The sequence below is a fragment of the Sphaeramia orbicularis genome, chromosome 13 (genome assembly GCF_902148855.1).
Source record: "Sphaeramia orbicularis chromosome 13, fSphaOr1.1, whole genome shotgun sequence".
Classification (NCBI taxonomy): Eukaryota; Metazoa; Chordata; class Actinopteri; order Kurtiformes; family Apogonidae; genus Sphaeramia; species Sphaeramia orbicularis.
The window spans coordinates 3,103,197-3,123,247 of record NC_043969.1 but is presented as its reverse complement, the minus strand read 5'-3'; the positions used below and the strand labels follow the sequence as shown (position 1 = coordinate 3,123,247).

The 20,051-nt window shown below is 39.2% G+C and overlaps 1 protein-coding gene across 1 annotated transcript; it reads left to right on the top strand.

The window, feature by feature from the left end:
• Positions 1-3,425: 3,425 nt before the first annotated feature.
• Positions 3,426-17,498, top strand: LOC115431902 (NLR family CARD domain-containing protein 3-like). The gene is made up of 11 exons (XM_030152612.1): positions 3,426-3,532; positions 3,760-3,897; positions 4,101-4,220; positions 7,295-7,414; positions 8,395-8,618; positions 9,097-10,903; positions 11,531-11,701; positions 13,779-13,952; positions 15,359-15,532; positions 16,555-16,728; positions 16,883-17,498. The coding sequence occupies exons 2-11, from the start codon at positions 3,779-3,781 to the stop codon at positions 16,893-16,895; spliced, it is 3,096 nt and encodes a 1,031-aa protein (XP_030008472.1). The 5' UTR covers positions 3,426-3,532; positions 3,760-3,778; the 3' UTR covers positions 16,896-17,498.
• The last annotated feature ends 2,553 nt before the right edge of the window (positions 17,499-20,051 follow it).

Sequence of the window (20,051 nt, the reverse complement as noted above, 5' to 3'; positions counted from 1 at the left end):
CCGGCCGCTTGGACACCGGCGCCAGGAGCCGCAGAGGAATAAAGGTAGAAACTGAAGCAGTTTACTGTGTTTAAACCAACATGAATGTGTGGATAAAGTGTCTAAAAGTGGTTCTGTTTGGACCAGGAGACCACGGTGAACTGTGCGCGGTCCAAACATAGCAGTTGGTCTCATAGTCAGAGCTGGTTTGTGTTTAGTGGTGCTGGTTCTGCTGGTGGGCTCGCGCTCCGGGTCTCCACACCGGTCCGTGCGCATGCGTGTGCGTAATGCTGGTTTTGTGATTCCAGCTTTAACACTTTATTATTATTTTTTTTTTCAGGCCAGTGTTTGTGTTTTTAAAGTCTGAAAGTGTTCAGTTTGTGTTCTTTGTGTAGTTTGAGCACAGCTCAGGTGTTTTTGTGCTGATGGAGGCAGAACACATGGTTGTGTTTATAGATTTATTGAAGTTGTGACAGGATTGAGGACATTCCCTTCTCTTTCTAATCCAGGGCTGTCAAATATGTGGCCCGTGGACCAGAACTGGCCCGTCAAAGGGTCCAATCCGGCCCACGGGATGAATTTATCAAATGGAAAAGTCGCACTGAACATATTTCAGCTTATTCACATTTATTTATTGAAGTATAATTTGTAAATGTAAACCTTTTTAATGTAATTGCACTTAGATGTGGAGGTGTTCTAACAGTATTTTCCTGGTCTCATCCACTTTAGCTCATATTCGTATGTGGAACCTGAACTCAAATGACTTTGACAGCCTTGGTCTAATCCAGGGCTGTCAAACTCATGTTAGTTCAGTTCCACATTCAGCTAAATTTGATCTGCAGTGGGCCAAACCAGTAAAATAACAGAATATACTAAATAATGCCAAGTCCAAACTTTTCTCTGTTTTAGAGCGAAAAAAATAAATTTACATTATTAGAATTTACAAACTACCCTTTCAAAAGATGTGAATAACATGAACAAACTGATAAATAAGTGTAATTTGAACAATATTCCGCCTCAGTTTATCATTTACACATGTACATTAGAACATACAGATCACAGTGGATCTACAAACACTCAAAACATGTAGTAACAGACAGAATCTGGTTAAAATTGTATGTACTTCTCTTAAGACATTTCAGGTTGTTCATATTTGCTCAGGTTTTTTGTGAAATTCTGCTTTGTTTTAGTGTAAATACATATTATACATATAATATATTTACATTTACAAAGAGAAGGGGGGGGGGGGGGGGGGTACAGCAGTGGGGTGGGCCCAGAGTTGGTAACAAATCAAACCATGATGTCTGATACAAATGTGATTGCGTTTGCTCCAGTTATTATATATTTACATTATATTCTCCAATATTATGCTATAGAACCTAGATTATTTTCACGCAGCTGTGCTTATTAATTCCAACTCATAGTCAGTGGGAAAAGCTGGACATTCAGTCAGTATAAAATGCGGCACAGACGTGCTGTGTTCATCTGCTTTGTGGATTATCTTGTCTAAAGTGAAGTGCAGGGATATTTCTACCAATCCCAGTATGGAAACTGGGTTTAAAGTTTAGAAACAACACAATCTGAAGTGTACAACCTGTGAACTTTTCTGAATCCAAACTCAATCCAATATTCAAAGGTGACTAGTATATTGTATCCCAGCTGTATTTGGCTGATGTTCTGTCAGATCTGTGATACTGTGAGTCTGTCTGTTCTGTTCTTTATTCTTTTCTATTCACTGACTGAACATTCAACCGTCTGTTCAACAAACACAGTGATGGAGTCTACGTCACATGACCTGGCCTCCACGTCCACCTGACCTGAACCCACATGACGTGGTCTGGAGGAGTGGGACCCCAGAATGAAGGGAAAACATCCAACAGGTTCTCAGAACCTCTGGGAACTGGTTCAGAACTGGTGGAGAACCATTCCAGCTGACCTCCTGAATCTGACAGAATGAGCAGAAGGGGGTCCACTTAGAACAATCTAAAAGATCAAACACTTTCTGGGCTGTTCTGGGTCTATTCTAGAATTGCAGATGTGTCACTTCATAGTTCTGAGTATTAACCTACAATGTGGAGAAGAATGACACCAAACACATCCTGTGGTGATTTTATGTGCCTCACACTGAAACTGTTTCAGCAAAGAGTGAACACACTGGAAAAACAATCTGTCATTGAACAGAATTTCACTCTTTATTTGACAGATTTTTCCTGTGTTTTCAAGACACAGGAAAATATCAATGAAATTCCAAAAACAGACTGATTTTACATGTCAAATGGAAAATAACATGAAAAATAGTAACTGTGAATAACCATAAAATTTGTATTTTTTAAAATTATTTTTTTCTTTTTTCACAGAAAAATACAATTAAAATACATTTGCAAATTTATTATAATTCCAAAAATTTTCTATTTATGAGATTAAACCGTTATTTAAAAGTTTAATACTGTAAAATAAATAAATAAAACCAGATAAAATTACTGACAATTAACCTTAACAGAAGTATTTGTTCTGTCAGTTGAACCAGACTTGTTTGTTAATTGACAAATATCTTGTGTAATTCCAGGAGGTTTCACAACCAAAATGTTGAATAAATGTATTTTTGTGAATGTGTAACATGTATAAGCACTGATAAACTGTCCAAATACAGTTTTTATCAGTGGATTGGACAACTGAGTCTCATTGAAAAGTTATTTATATAGATATGATATATATAATATTGATATATATTAATATAATAAATAGATATAGTATATTATAGATATAAATGTATATATATATATTATATTAGAGTATAGTTATATATATATAATGTATATATATATATATGGATATATATAATATCGTATATATATATATATGTATATATATATATAATATATATAGATAGAGAGGGCTATTGTATAGGTAGTGTATTCTAATAAATATAGATATATATATATATAATATTGTATGTATGTATGTCATATATAGTATAAATAGATGTTGGTATGGATGTATTGTATGTTATGTAGTATGGTTGTATGGATGTATGTATATATATGTATGTATGTATGTATATATATATATATATATGTATGTATGTATATATGTATATATGTATATATATATGTATGTATGTATATATATATATGTATATGTATATATGTATGTATATATGTATATATATGTGTATATATATATATGTATATATTATTTACAGGGAATTGGATTGTTTTAATACATGTAAATATTCTTTATTAAACATGAAAAAGTCCAAAAAATATGCAACATCTCATGTAAAGTTAGGGCAAAAACTGTATTTGAATTATGAAGAATTACTGTATTTTTATCAGATGGTTATTTGCCGTTATTTAACAGTATTTGTTCAGCACCCCTGCTGCCGGAATAATAACGTTTGTTTTTTTTTCAGTGCACATGACTTCCAGTAAATGCAGAGAGGGAGGGGGAGGCAGGGGAAGGAGTCCACAGCTGATCCAGTTCCATGCAAAAGTGAAAGTATTCAGAGTTCAGACTCCATTTTGACAGATGAACAGAAGACGTCTGGTTCAGGGTGAGTCTGACAATCAGATCATTTTCCTGTTCTAGTCTCTCAGTGGGTTTTCTGGGTGTGGACTGGAACTGTAAACATGGATGGAGTCCCTTCCAGGCTGAGTGTCCACTAGGTTTACTGGACTCTGTGTCCACTGGCTTATTTCCTGTTGTGTCAGTGTTTGTGACAGATGAACACAGTGTTTCAGTGAGGTGAGCTCACAGTAGTTTGACTGTTTGTCCTTTCAGACTGACTGAAGTTCACAGGATGAGTCTGAGTGTGGATGAAGAGGAGGACGGAGCAGAGTTATCCCATGATACAAACAGGGGTTTGTCCATAAAGGAACCTCCAGGGGGCAGTAATGAACCAGGACCCTCTGATCCACAGTGAGTCCACTGTCACACACCTTTAATATTTGACTACAGACACAACAGGACATGATGTGTCCACTTTAAAGTCCAAATGTGTCCTTCAGACAGAATAAAAACACACATGAATAATAACCAAAGGTGATAGAAAATGAAGTGTTCACATGTGAATAACACTAACATACTGTCCAATCCAACTGTTGGACTTGTGTTGTTTCCAGAGGTCAGTATAACAGACCCAGAGCAGAGTCTCCAGTGTCCACATGTCTGTCCATGAAGAGTGACCAGTCCAACTATCCTCCTCTAAACTTTAGTCGTGAACCTGGACCTTCAGACACAGAGTAAGAGACTGTTTATTCTTTCAAATGATCTGCAGGACACGTTTTAGCAGTGATTTCATTTCACATCCAGAGTCTATTGTGACATTTAACTCATATTAAAGCTGTTTGACAGAGGCCTCGATGCAGACGGGTCAATATAGAACTGAGGGACTGTGGAAGTCCTTGGGATAGATCTTACATACATCTGGATGAAAAGTAAAAAAAATAATAATATATTTATTTTATGTTCATTATGATCATGTCTTTAAAAATTCCATAAATATTTAATAATGGAAACAATCACTTATTAATAAATGATTAATAAATAATTAATAAATGACTGGATAGACTAAAATGTCATCTAAAGAACCGTCCAAATTTAATAACAACCACCTTCTAATTAGATAAACAATAATAAAATGAACTAAGTTAAAAACTGTTTGGATTGTGTTCTTTTTATTTAGTTGAGATAATCATGACAGATATTTGTTTTTTGGCAATATATCAAATTTTATATGAAAAGTAACAAATTGTATCTGTGTCAGAAATTACTTTCATCTCAGTTACCCATGACAAAACCACCTGTGAAGGAAGTGTGTTTATTCCAAATCACATGACCTGCTCCACATGATGTCATTTCCTCCTGAAGAAAACACTGAAAAGACTCCAAGTTCTGTCTCCTCTTTCTGAGTTATTTCATATACAGTAGTGTGGGAGTCAAGTGTGTATTTATGGCACTTTTATGTCAACTGTGTTACGACAATATCTTTAGAAATAACTTTCAATGTGACTTTGACTTTATATATGTGTAGGAGCTATTTGTCTGTTTAGTTTGGGTTCAAAGTTAATTGACCTTTTTTGTTCAGTAATTTAGTATTTTTTGCTAATTGTTTGTTTTTGGTTTGTTTGCTTTTTGTTTGTTTCATATTGAACATATATTTTTGGATTTTCATGGTTCTTACTTTCATTCTTTAGTATTTAGCTCCTTTTTGTTTTGTGTTTTCTTATTGGTTTAGACCGTGGGCACCTGGGTATAAATAGGCAGCACCAACTTAGACCATCATGCACCTGGGTGAGCCTCTGGTTTTCTACCAGTCAGTCAGTCCAGTCCAGTCCAGTCCAGTCTGAACAGGAGAGACAGCAGAAAGGCCTTGGTTGTTGTTTTCCTGCAGAAAGCCTGAAAATAAACCCCTTGGAATCCATGTAAACCCATGGTGCATCTAGTGGTTATTTGAGTTCTGTTCAAGTCTTCAGTTCAGTGACTTTTCAGTCGTTTAAATTTGGTGACAAACAGCCGCTACAATATGATATGTAGAAGAATCTATGTGTAAAAATGCCATGTGGTGTTCTGGTTCTGTTGGTTTTAGGGCTGAAAACAGCACAAATGTCAACTCTACCTGTCAACTCTGTTACCCTGTAAAGACAACTCCAAAAGTCCTTCAGTTTTATATTGACTCAGACACAGGAAACAGGATGAGTGCAACAGGAAGTTGCAGAGGGAGGGGCTGTGGACCACAGTGTCTGACAGAAGAACTGACATGTATTTGGCTGTTCCAACCAGTGTTGTACAAGTTATTTCCAAACTGGGATCCATTACAGATTACTGTTATTTCAAAGTAATACCTTATATTACAATATTACTGTCTCAGACTAGGAGATATTATCACATTTATTAATGATTGTATTTATAGTAAATATTTAAAGTGCATATAAATATTATAGTTTATATTAAAACCATTTGATGATTCAAATCTGATTGTGTGTGAGGTGACTAAAAGAAGTGTATGTGAATGGTTTGTATGGATGTTATGTGTTATTGTACAAATATATAGAAAAAAAGTGTGTTAAAGCAGTGGAAGCAGAATTAATGTAATCATTAGGGGGTGGAGTCCATAAATTAGACTTCTTCCCACTCCTTTTGGAGCACTGAAAACTTTAGTTTGACCATGTTGTTTGGTTCTTTGTTTTCTGATGATTCTATGAGCTGGAAATCCAACTAAACTAACTCAGAATTGTAATGCATTACTGGAGCCTTAAAGCAGAGTTAGGTTTAGTACTGAGCAGACGTCCATGTGGATAGTGGACTGTCCTCTGCCATCTGCACCCATTGGCTGAACACCAACAGGAAATAGAACTGTAGACACATTTTGGATTCCTTCAGGTCTCACAGTCTTCCAGTTTTGTTTTGTTTTTTTCATTTGAGTAATTAAATTATGGACAAAAGTGTGTTGTAACACAAGTAGTATTGAACATGTACTGAGTAAAATATTACTGAAAATTGATTGGTAATGCCTTACACTACTGTGTTACAGCAAAAAGTAATCTATTACTGTAATGCATTACTCTTATATTTCGTTACTCCCAACACTGGCTCCAACACACTTTAAATTGACAGTCAATGCCATTAAATTAGTAACAGACAGAGGTAAGGACTAAAGGACACATGGACAAGAAGTTCGTCTAAAGTGTCAGATGTCTTTAACGTGTGGAAAAGAAAATCCACAGCAGCATCTTTACCAAGTTACAACTAGATGAAAACTCACACTAATGTGTCGTTTGAGCATCAGAGCTTTAATTTATTTATTTATGTATGTATTTGGATCCAGGAGCAGTTTGGTCCTGGTGTATTTCCACATCTGAGCAAATCATATCTGTCCAATTTTTATATTTATTTCACATGTTGTGGTTCTACTGTGGCTGATTATTTTTCAATAAATAATGAAAATATCAGGCTCAGTTTTTCTGATGTTTACTCGGATTAATAACAGTTTTCATCAAATCTGAATCAAATCAGAGCTGGTCAGTCTGGAGGCATCTGTTTATTTCACATGTTCTGACATGGACGTAAACTACCAGTTGACAGGTTGTCACAGTTCAACAAACATGAGACACTGATTCTAGTTGGACTTTATTGGTTCAACAACAGTAGAGACAGAACAGGACATGATGTGTCCACTTTAAAGTCCAAATGTGTCCTTCAGACAGAATAAAAACACACATGAATAATAACCAAAGGTGATAGAAAATGAAGTGTTCAGATGTGAATAACACTAACATACTGTCCATTCCAACTGTTGGACTTGTGTTGTTTCCAGAGGTCAGTATAACAGACCCAGAGCAGAGTCTCCAGTGTCCACATGTCTGTCCATGAAGAGTGACTGGTCCATGATGCGTCCTCCAGAGTTTAGTCGTGAACCTGGACCTTCAGACACAGAGTAAGAGACTGTTTCTACAGATGAGACATTATTTCTGATCTTTATTTGACATGTATGAATTCATCTGACAGAAGAATTTTTAATCTAATTGAAGTCTTGATTGACAGCTGCAACCATTAGTCTGAACCCTCTACATTCATAGTTGTGTGTGTTTTTGATCGTATACAGTCCTCTACTATTACTGTTAATACTCTTCTTGCTTGTATATTGATGAAGTTTGCAGGTCAAATGTGATCAGCTCCTGTCAGTAACTGGTTCAAATCAAACTCAGGTGTGTGAGTAGAACTGACAGTTTCCAGTCCAGCTTTAGTGAAATGGTCTAAACTCCTCATGTGGACTCCAGCTGCTGTGAATAAAAGATGTTGGAGACTCTGAGATGAACAACAGCCTTAAAGTCTGTGAAACACATGAGACTCACTCACATGTGACAAAAAGAAAGACGTTCAATCCTGAACCAAATGTGTGTAAAGGTTCAGACACTAAGAGCCTGTTTTTCTGCTTGAAGTGTTTTCTTCATTTGAATGAACATTAAACACATGTTTGTGTGAGAATCAGCTCTGAAACAGACCAGTAAGACCAGAGCAGTTTTAGATGGAAGTCCTCTGTGTGGTGTGGACACACTTAGAAATGCTGGGTTGTTTTCAGAACCCGAGCGCTGGGTTAAGGCTGTTGGGTCACAGGTCTGGTGGGTTTGACTGAACATGGGCTTCAAAAGAATCAAGCAGTGCATTGGGTTGGACATGTGAGCTGAAATGGAGGCTCATCATTCCTTCCAGCTGCCATTTTCAGACAGACTGTGAGTTGAGGCGGCTCAGTGGTTTACACTGGCACCGCTCAGCAACAAGGTCCTGGGTCTGATCCCCAACCAGACCAGGTCCTTGAGCCAGCACAGAGTTGTGAGTGTAGATGTGATCCTTTGAACAGCTGATCTGAAAGAACTTTGAAGAAGCTTCTTCTAAACAATGTCTTGATGTCCACAGAGAGACGGAGAGGACTCATGTTCCTGAGGTGGACCCAGCGTCCTGTTCTTTGTGTCAGAAGGTCCAGAGTGATCCGGTCCGGACCAGCTGCGGACACTGGTTGTGCAGACAGTGCATCACTTCATACTGGGACCAGTCTGGTTCATCAGGAGACTCCTCCTGTCCCCAGTGTGAAGAAACATCCAGAACAAGAGCTGAGCTGCAGATCCACAGCTCTGTCCAAAGTAAGACTGGATATCTGTCTGAACATGTCTGCACTTCACTAAACACAACATGTGTTCAACTGTCACTGACTGAGCAGCACAACAAAGAACATCTGAACTGCATTAGACTGAACTACATTTTCTATCAAATGTTGGAAATGATCAACTGAAATATTGATTTTATTTCCTATTGATCAAATTCAATGTTTTACAGAGGATGATGGTCAAAGTAACTCACTGATTCTCTGTAAATTCAATCCCATTATTCAGTATTTGGTCAGTGACAATCATCTTGTCCGTGTTGTTAAAACTGCTTTGGAATGATTCTGTTTTTATAAATCAGATCCATGTCTGATCAGTGGTTTCCATAGTAACAGGTCTAGGGTTTGTCATTTGGAAACTGTTGTCAATATGAAATAGTATTAACATTGACTGACAGATGAGAACAGATGTTTTGACCCAGCTGTGTTTATTTCAAGTGTTTGTTGTCTGGTTGCAGTTGAACATAAACTCAGTCTGAGGAGCAGATGTGAATGTGTGACTGAAGGAACTGAGGAAACAGGAAGTAGAACCCGTCTAAACCGGATCTACACTGAGCTCTACATCACAGAGGGACAGAGTGAAGACGTTCATACCCAACATGAGGTGAGGACGCTGGAGACAGTTTCCAAGAAGATCATCCAAGAAAGGCCAATCAGGTGTCAGGACATCTTCAAAGCCTTACCCGAGCAGCAGAAACCCATCAGAGTGGTTCTGACCAACGGCGTGGCTGGAGTTGGAAAAACCTTCTCAGTGCTGAAGTTCACTCTGGACTGGGCCGAGGGTTTAGAAAACCAGGACGTCAGTCTGGTGGTTCCGCTGTCCTTCAGAGAGCTGAACCTGGTGTCAGATGAGCAGTACAGTCTGCTGACGCTGCTCCATGTTTTCCATCCAACATTACAGAAGGTCACAGCAGAGCAGATCAGCGTCTGCAAACTTCTGTTCATCTGCGACGGCCTGGATGAAAGCAGACTGTCACTGGATTTCCACCACTGTCAGGTTGTTTCAGACGTCACTCAGAAGTCATCAGTCAACGTCCTGTTGACCAACCTCATCAAGGGGAACCTGCTTCCATCAGCTCTGATCTGGATAACATCTAGACCTGCAGCAGCCAATCAGATCCCTCCTTCATGTGTGGACAGGGTAACAGAGGTCCGAGGCTTCACCACTGATGACCAGAAGGAGGAGTACTTCAAGAAGAGATCCACTGATGAAGATCTGTCCAACAAAATGATCTCACACATCAAGACATCCAGGAGCCTCCACATCATGTGTCAAATCCCAGTCTTCTGCTGGATCAGTTCTACAGTTCTGGAGCACATGTTGACTTCAGACCAGAGAGAAGAGCTGCCCAAGACCCTGACAGACCTGTACTCACACTTCATCATGGTCCAGACAAAGAGGAAGAAGAAGTACAAAAAAGGACATGAAACAAGTCTAGAAGAGCTGACAAAGGCAGACATGGAAGTCCTTCTGAAGTTGGGGAGGCTGGCGTTTGAACAGCTGGAGAAAAGAAACATGATGTTCTACCAAGAAGACCTGGATCAGTGTGGTCTGGACGTCACAGAGGCCTTGGTGTACTCAGGAGTTTGTACCGAGATCTTCAAAACAGAGACTGTGATCTTCCAGAAAACAATCTACAGCTTTGTTCACCTGAGTGTTCAGGAGTTTCTGGCTGCAGTCTACATCTACCGCTGTTACACCAGCAACAACACAGAGGTTCTGAAGAGGTTTATGGGAGACCAGGACAAGGGCTCAGAATCACTTTTTCAGAAAATGTTCAGGCGTTTCACAGTCAGTTACAGCCTGGATGTTTTCCTTAGTAAAGTCATGATAAAATCCCTTCAGAGTGAGAACGGACACCTGGATCTGTTTGTCCGTTTCCTTCATGGCCTCTGTCTGGAGTCCAACCACAGACTTTTAGGAGGTCTGCTGGGTCCAAAAGAGAACAGACCACAGAGCATCTATGAAATCATCATGAACCTGAAGCAGATGAACACTGAGGACATCTGTCCTGACAGGAGCATCAACATCTTCCACTGTCTGACGGAGATGAAGGACCAAACAGTCCATCAGGAGATCCAAGAGTTCCTGAAGTCAGAGAACAGATCACAGAAGGAACTGTCTAAGTTCCAGTGTTCAGCTCTGGCCTACATGTTGCAGATGTCAGAGGAGGTTCTGGATGAACTGAACCTGCAGAAGTACAACACATCAAATGAAGGAAGACACAGACTGATCCCAGCTGTGAGGAACTGCAGAGAGGCCATGTAAGTACTGATGAGAATATGAACAGTATGAATCATAGACTGAATCTAAAGATGGATCACATGACCCTCTGTCTTGTGTTTCTGTCAAAGTGAAATATGGGAACTGCCATGATGGTTGTATGATCAGAGTCAACGGAGTAGAGACACTGGGATGTGAGGTCCACCCACCAGATGACTGATTGGTTTCTGTTTGTGTTTCTGAGGGATTCTTGACACTGATTGGTCATTGAAGCGGTCGATCACTCATTTTAAGATCATCATGTAACTTATTCAAATCTAAGTAATTAGTCAAATGATTTCTTTAATAAATATCAGCCTAATGAACATTTATTGGATGTATACTTTGTGTAGTTTCTCTGAAGTCCCACAGAACAGGAGAACAGTCTGAACTATACTACATCCAGCCACTAGGGGCAGATCTAGGGTGTTTGGTTTTACTGTTTGGAAGCTGTCATTCCATCTGTCTTTATACTCGTCTATTTTATTCATCTGGTTTTCTTGTCTTTTTTAAACATTAGAACTGTTCATTAAACTGGTGTCACACAACACCATATCCTGACCTCGTTCAGACTCAGATGTTCAATAAATGTGTTCGTAATTAATTTCCTGTAAATTCTGTATTTATAGACTTTCTGCCTGTAGACTCTCACAGACTCACTGTGAAGTTGTGGCCTCAGCTCTGAAGTCTAATCCTTCACATCTGAGACTTTTGGATCTGAGTGTCAACGACCTACAGGATTCAGGAGTGAAACTGGCGTCTGGACTGGAGAGTCCAAACTGCAGACTGGAAACTCTGAGGTTAGTTCACTGACTGTCTACTGTTCAGTCCAAACACATCCATGTGTTTTTCCTCTTGAGGGTCATGGGGGTGCCAGAGGTGATCCTGCTTACCTATAGATGAAGGTGGGGTCCACCCTGTTCACTGCATTACTGTCACACACAAACAACCATTCATTCTCACATTCACACCTATGAGGGATTTGGATTTCCCATTGAAACTATGAAGAAGGAGGATGTTAGGAACCTGGAGAACCCAGAGAGAACCCATGCAGACAGGGGTAGAACATGCAGCGCTCACACACAAAGGTACACACAGTTGGTGCTGGAATCCTCCTTCTGCTCAGAGGCCATAGTGCTAATTACTGAAGCACCATGTGGTCCAGTGGAACAACAGCTGTTCCTGATCTGATCTCAGACAACCAAAACTGACACTGAAAACCTATGATGAAAGAGATGTTTTTAAAAATACTGAAAATGTCTCATATGTAAGATTCACACACGTTTACATGATCAGATGTGTGAGCATTAAACAACCAAACCTTTGTCATACAAACTCATCATCATCCTTTATTTTACATCATATGATGAGTTGAAGATGTTCTTTTAATACAGTCAAGTAAAAGCACCACGATGAAATACCAAATACTGATAAAAATAAGAGAACGCAAAGTAAAATAATAATATAACACCAAGAAAAGCTGTCATCAGATGTCTGTTCTTGAGTTTATAATTTTCCATTTGAAACCTTTTCAGCTCAGATCAGAGGATTGAACATTAAACAAGAACATCATCTTCTAATATTGAATAAATGTACATATTACATACAGTGAAACCCACAGATCAGCAGATGGGTTGAGTTGAAATATTTGTAATAAACTGAAACATGAATTGTTTCATTTATGGACTGAGTTATAAATCAAAGAACACTGACAGCAACAATTTTCCTGCACATTAAGTATTATGAGTTCAAACCATTTAATTACATTTTACTTGTAATGAGAAGGACTTTAGGAATCTAGTATTTGTACTTTACATATTGTATTGATCATAGAATAAATAGTGCTGTCAGACAATTAAAAGTTTTAATCAGATTAATCACAGGGTTGCTGTAGATTAGTTTGGATTACTCATGATTAAATCTCATTAATTTTTTATCTGTATTAATGGTGTTTCATTTTGCTTGAGCAAACAGACTGAAGAAAGAAGGGAATATATTTGCACTAGAGAGGTGATCGACACTCATATCCAGAAAATGAAGGGTGTGCAGGATCCCAAAAAAACTGGATGAAAAAAAAAAAAAAAGTAAGAAAGTAACGTTTTGGGTCGAGGCCCGACTGGCCTCATGTCTGTTAATAAATTCTTTGGGAGCTCACAGGTTGTGCGGACCTTACTTTATTGTTTTTTTCAATATATTTGCACTAAACATGTTTGTCACAAGTTTGGATTCTGTCAGCCCAAGTGTTGGCAGAATCCAGACTAACGTCTGCTTGGTGTTAATGTGGTATTTGAATCTGGAAGTGCTTCAGTGAATAGAAAACTCCTTCCTGCAGAGTGGGTCCAAGATTTTCTGTGGGTCGACTGTTCGTCTGGGTTTTTTTGTCCTCATATTTCTGTTCTTCCATCTTTATGGGTGGGTTCTGCTGGTTCTGTTCTTTATGGGTGGGTTCATCTTGTTCTGTTCTTTATGGGTGGGTTCTGCTTGTTCTGCTCTTTATGGGTGGGTTCTGCTGGTTCTGTTCTTTATGGGTGGGTTCTGCTGGTTCTGTTCTTTATGGGTGGGTTCTGCTGGTTCTGTTCTTTATGGGTGGGTTCTGCTGGTTCTGTTCTTTATGGGTGGGTTCTGCTGGTTCTGTTCTTTATGGGTGGGTTCTTCTGGTTCTGTTCTAACTCTACTGGACAAACTGACTCAAATGTGTTGGAGCAGACGTTCAGTCATTCTGCTGCAGATGGGTTAATGATGTTAACATTCATGATCAGATTAATCATGATGATGGATTAATCTGAGTTAATGTGTTAATTTTCACAGCTCTAAAAATAAATAAATAAAATGTGTGTCATTAATGGATTTAATTTACATCATTTATTCTTTCTTCAGGTTGAATCACTGTAGTTTATCACAGATCAGCTGTTCTTCTGTGGCCTCAGCTCTGAAGTCCAATCCTTCACATCTGATAAAACTGGATCTGAGTGGAAACAAGCTGAAGGTTTCATCAGTGAAGGAGCTGTGTGATTTCCTGCAGAGTCCACATTGTAAACTACAGGATCTGAGGTCAGTTCACTGTTACTGCTCTAGAGTTTATATGTTTTACTAATGACAGAGCCTCATCACAGATGAGAACAAATATATGAAGGAACTTGTTACAATAAAAAGAAAAAAATAATCATAAGACATATCAAAATGAAATCCAAAATTCCTGTATTGTATTTTTTTTTTAAATAATAATATAAATTACTGTTGAAATGCCCATAAACATAAACAGTGTGTGTGTTTTTGGATCCACTGACAGACACTGAAAATGGAATTCTCTGAAATATAATGATGTCCATTTGATCAGAATCCACTCCATCAGTACAATAGAGTCATGACAGATTCATCAGTATCTAAACACAAAGAATTGACAGAAACTGAAGAACACCAAGAACAGGAAGACACTGTTGTTCAAATGTTCACCAACTGTATTCAGACAACAGTTCAAGATGGAGGAAGAGTTTACTTTGTGTTGACAACAAAGAAAGAATCAACACATGATCAAATACTGCATGTGTTCAAATAGACAAGATGATCATCAAGTTGAAATTGTAGAATCTGAAGTGAATCTAAAGCTGTAAAAGTGCTTTTTTAAACATGTGATTGACCAAAGATCAAATCCGACAGAAACTCTAAAGAGTGTAAAACAGCATGAGCCAAAATGACGGAGGTGAAAGTTCCAAACTATGTCCAAACTACAAGTAAGTCTGGAGTGTTCACCTTTATGTGTGTAGAACGTCTGAAGGTTGTAGGATGAAAATCCCACAAGTCCAGTCATTGTTCAGGTCCAGAAAGTGAGGAGTCCAGTCATATGAGTGTGATGATCTGTCCCACATGAAAAGATGAGCCATTAATGACAAAGCTCCCAAATGAACAACAACACAGATGAGTTCTGAACTGAAACTACAGATGTATAGGTGGAAAGACTCCAAAGAAAAGCAGTCCTAGTTTCAGTGTTTGTTCACTCCAACTAATATGACATCAGAGAGAAAGTGAATATTCAGCTCAAACATTTCCATCAGTGACAGTGGTGGAATAATGATGTGCATTTACTGCAGGACAGTACTTCAGCTCCAATGGCAAAGCTTTAGACTTTTGGTGATGTCATAGAGAACATCATCCACTGGGGTTTGCATTTCTATGACATCAAACCATGAAAACATATTCCAACAGTTTGACACTCACTAAATACTGACATTAATGTTAATAATAAGGAAACATTCCCTGTATTTGATGCAGATTTATACACATGTAGAAATAATGTGTAAATATTGGTCTGTTTACTGTTTACATTTGTCTGACACTTCAGACATTTGAGTTTACACATAGAAATCTGACAAAAACAGTCTGAAACATGTGATTAAACCCTAAACATGTAGAACTGGATCCTGAATGGATTTAATTTACATCATTGACTCTTTCTTCAGGTTGTATAACTGCAGTTTATCACAGATCAGCTGTTCTTCTGTGGCCTCAGCTCTGAAGTCCAATCCTTCACATCTGATAAAACTGGATCTGAGTGAAAACAAGCTGAAGGATTCATCAGTGAAGGAGCTGTGTGATTTCCTGCAGAGTCCACATTGTAAACTACAGGATCTGTGGTCAGTTCAGTGTTAGTTTGATAGAGTTCTGTTTTAGGAGCAGCTGAACCTCATTTATGAACAAACAGAACTGACATCCATTATGTTGTTTTACAGTTCCAAGAACAGTTGTGTGAACCCTTTGAAATGTTGTAGTTTTCTGCATGAATTGGTCATAAAATCTGATCTAATCTCCATGTCAGTCACAAGTACAGACAAATACAATGTGTTTAAGCTAATAGCACACAAACACTACTAATATTTCATGTGTTTATTGAGCACAACTCTTCAACAGTCCCAGTGAATGTAATGATTGAAGCTCCTTTTGCACCAATAACCTTAAACCAGTGTTTTTGGAGCTGCTGATCTGACCTGCACAATGTCCAGGGACATTTGGGATCATTCTTTGTGACACAACTGCATCAGCTCAGCTCTATTCTGAGCATGTCTGCTGTGAATGGCTCTGGTGAGTTCAGTCCACAGCGTCTCTATTGGATTCAGCTCTGGGCTCTGACTGGCTCTTTCCAAAAGGTGGTTTTTCTGTTTCTGAAGCCACTCTAGTCACTTTACTTCTATGTTTACATGTTGACAAACTCAGGATTCCATTTTGTCCTCCATGATTGGAGCTGCCGTGGCCTGGATTGGCTGGAGAGTCGACTGGTGACCAAAGGGTCGTAGGTTCGATTGCCCAGACTGTTGGAGAGATTTTGACTGACGTGCCCTTGAGCAAGGCACTTAACCCCCCATTTGCTGTGTGGTTTTGGTTCAACACATTCTGTTTGTCTATACTGGTGACTGAGATGCAGATCACATTTTATGAGCAATTCATGCAGAAAACTTTGAGGGTTCACAGAGTTTTTCTAACCACTGTATAGTTGACACCATTTAATGTTGGATTTTTCTGTCAGCTACAAAAATTACAGTCAGTAAAAAACTGTTTGGTTGAAATGAATGTTGAATATTTCACATTCATGTTGAAAACCTAAATATATTTGGCTGAAATGTTCATTAATTTTAATCTCCATCATTTCTTCTTTATTCAGGTTGAGGGGCTGCAGTTTGTCCAAAATCAGCTGTTCTTATCTGGCAGCAGCTCTGAAGTCCAATCCCTCACATCTGATAGAACTCAATTTACGTCAGAACAACCTGACGGATTCAGATGTTAAAGAACTGGAGGACCTTGTTCAGAGTCCACACTGTAAACTGGAGACACTGCTGTAAGTAATGTCAGTTTGTGCTGGTTTGGTGAACACCTCCATGATTAGAAGTCTGTTTGATTATTTTTAGTGATTCCTCTGTGGTTTGAATAAATTCAGAAATGTCTCCGTAAACATTTCTTTCTGATCTGTTTGTATTTTCTTCTTTCTTCAGACGGAGGTGGTGATCTGTGGAACAGTCACTGTGATCAGGACTGTGTGAGGATCAGCTGAGTCCAGATGATCGACAGATGTGAAAGCAGCAGCACATCCTCACTTCTTCTCCTCCACTCCTCACTTCTTCTCCTCCACTCCTCACTTCTTCTCCTCCACTCCTCACTTCTTCTCCTCCACTCCTCACCCCTCCCTCTGATGATGTCACAGAAGGTGAGGCAGACTTCCTGTAGCTCCGCCTCCTCGGTCCATCATGTGACTTTAAAGGCGGTGAAACATCCCTCCAGATGATTCTCTGAGATGGATTCATGAGGAACCACGAAGCACCGAGGAGTGGAGGAGCTGAAAAAGAAGGAACTGACCAGAGGTTTTTCATTGGATGTACAGTCAGTGAACCAGTGTGTTCTGTGGATGGCACTGAGTTATTTTGTGCTGCCACCCTGTGGACTAATGGAGAACTACACTTTATACCTGAAAACTGGACCTGTGATCAGGCAAGGGACTATTTTTGGTCATTTCCAAATACATTATAAGACAGTGACATCAGCAGTTCCAGAGAGGACAGTGAGTCCACAATCTGAGGTCCAATGTGGTCTACCTGGGTCTGTCAGGTCCAATGTGGTCTCCAGGGTCTATCAGGTCCAATGTGGTCCCGAGGGTCTGTCAGGTCCAATGTGGTCTCCAGGGTCTGTCAGGTCCAATGTGGTCTCCAGGGTCTGTCAGGTCCAATGTGGTCCCGAGGGTCTGTCAGGTCCAATGTGGTCTCCAGGGTCTGTCAGGTCCACCTGTGCTTTGTTCAGTTCCATGCAGTAATGGAACTAATGTAAGGAATGATGTTCAAAGGGGTCATGTGGATGTGGACAGGGGTCTGGACCAGCACACATGGGGGTCTAAGGGGACAGGGGTCTGGACCAGTACACATGGGGGTCTAGGGGGACAGGGGTCTGGACCAGTACAAATGGGGATCTAATGGGACAGAGGTCTGGACCAGCACACATGGGGGTCTAAGGGGACAGGGGTCTGGACCAGCACACATGTTGTTGTGATGTTCTAACAGTGATGTTCTAGTTTCTTAAATACATGTTCCTTTGACTTTAAATGTGTTTTTCTTGTTTTTTTTATATATATATATTGGGGTTTTTTTTCTATTTTTTGCAATTACAAGTAAGGAACCAAATATGGTCAATTCATTAACCTTGATTTTCTACCTAATAACTGTTGAAAAATGTCCCCAAAGTCATGCAGTGTTGTTGGGTTCTCCAATAACACACTCAGGTGTAAATGTTGAATGTCAGAGTATTTCTGGGAGTGTTCTATAAAGGGTTCAGAGGTGAGTTCAACAGTTGGGACTTTAGTTTCCGTCTGTTTCTTTTCATTCTTTTCCATTTCAATCTGTGTTTTTCTGTTCTGATGCGTGCGTTTATCTTTGTCATTCCATTCAGTTCAGACTAATCCTAATGAAACCAACTCATTGTGAAAACATTCTCATGGGTTTCATGTCTTACTTGAGCAGAAGGATGGGTTCTTGGTCAGTGTAAAAATATGACAGATGACATACTGGGCTGGTTGACAGTGACAAAGTCAGAGCCATAGACACAGAGAGTTGGGACCTGTTTGGATGTGAGCCCTACGTTGATCACATGGTTGATGTAAGCCTCAGTAGTTCCAAACAAACTGCACTGTCATGTTCTTCTATGGGACAGACAGCAGTGAGTGTGTGATTGCAGGTAAATCTCCAAATAAAGCACACACTAGTCTGTTTCCAACCGCTGTGTCACTACTGTATGTATGTTTGTGTCCGTTGTGCTTTTGAGCAGTGGGGTTGAAACCACTGAAAGGATGGACTTTTTTTCTGTGAAGAGTTTTAGATTTAGTGGTAGGTTAATGGAATGAGCGCGGAACAAATAAAAGTAAGTCATCACATGGAATTCTGAAATGTTCATAAATGACAAACAGAATCAAATCAGTGTCAGAGTGGACCCATATTTGGACCACAGTAAATGACAGGAATGATCACATGACCTCAGCTGACAAACTGAACCCGACACCAGCAGGTTCAACAGAACAAATCAAATCAAACCAACTGAGAACCACATGTGGACTAACGGTACCTTAGCTTGGAAACTCCATCATCTGTGGTTCTAGTGGTTCAGTGTGAACAGCTGGACTAGTCAAACTAGTGAACTCTAGGACTACAGCTGGAAGTCCAACACAACAGTAGTTGTAAAGTCAAACTGGTTTGAATTCACTGTGGGAAAAAAACATGGAGGAAAGAGAAAAAGGGGAAAAGAAGAAGTGTGTGAGATTCAGAGTCCACAGCACAGATCAGTTCAATCAGGAGCACATTGGGCTCAGCTGTGCGCTGTGTCATCATGCACACTGCTGAACGGCTGCAGGTGTCTCCAATGAGGCAGCGCTGCAACTGATAAAAGGGCGGAGCAGACGCCGCTGCAGCTCCTATGCAAACCACAGACTGATGACAACAGACGTTTGGAAAGTGTGGAGGGGCAGCCGCTCAGACTATTTATTAGTGATGGGTAGACGAGGCGTCATGAAGCGTTTCCACACATGTCCACACTGTACTGATACTGTGTCACTGAATACTGACACCTGCTGGACTTTCAAAATCCCTACAGGAAACCTAGTTGACACTCAACTGACACTGATTTGATGGCCTAGTATATACAATAATATCATTTAAGTCATTGTATTTTATATTGTATTATTTCATATTTTCATTTAAATTTTAAATATCTTTGATATTTTTAAATACAGTCAATAAATAATGTGATCATGGATCATGACGTGAAAATCTAAGTGAACGTGTTGTGAATGAGGATGCTTGTGGACTGGGATATATATATATATATATATATATATATATATACACAAAGTTTTATTTTAAAAAATACGTTTTTCCAACGTTTTGAGCTTGATGGTTAAATATGAAGTAAAGAATAAATTAATAGGAATTAATTATCAGTAAAGTAACTGTGAGTCAGTAGTAGAATGGCTGTGTATCTGAGTTGGTCCTGGTGGATCTGGACTTCATTCTCATGCCTGGTCCTAGAATGCCTCAGCACTGAGGAGGTGCTTCAGTTTAAACAGGAAAGTTCTGTCCAACAAATGCCACATTTAACCTGCAGAAAAGAATATGAAGAGTAAACTAA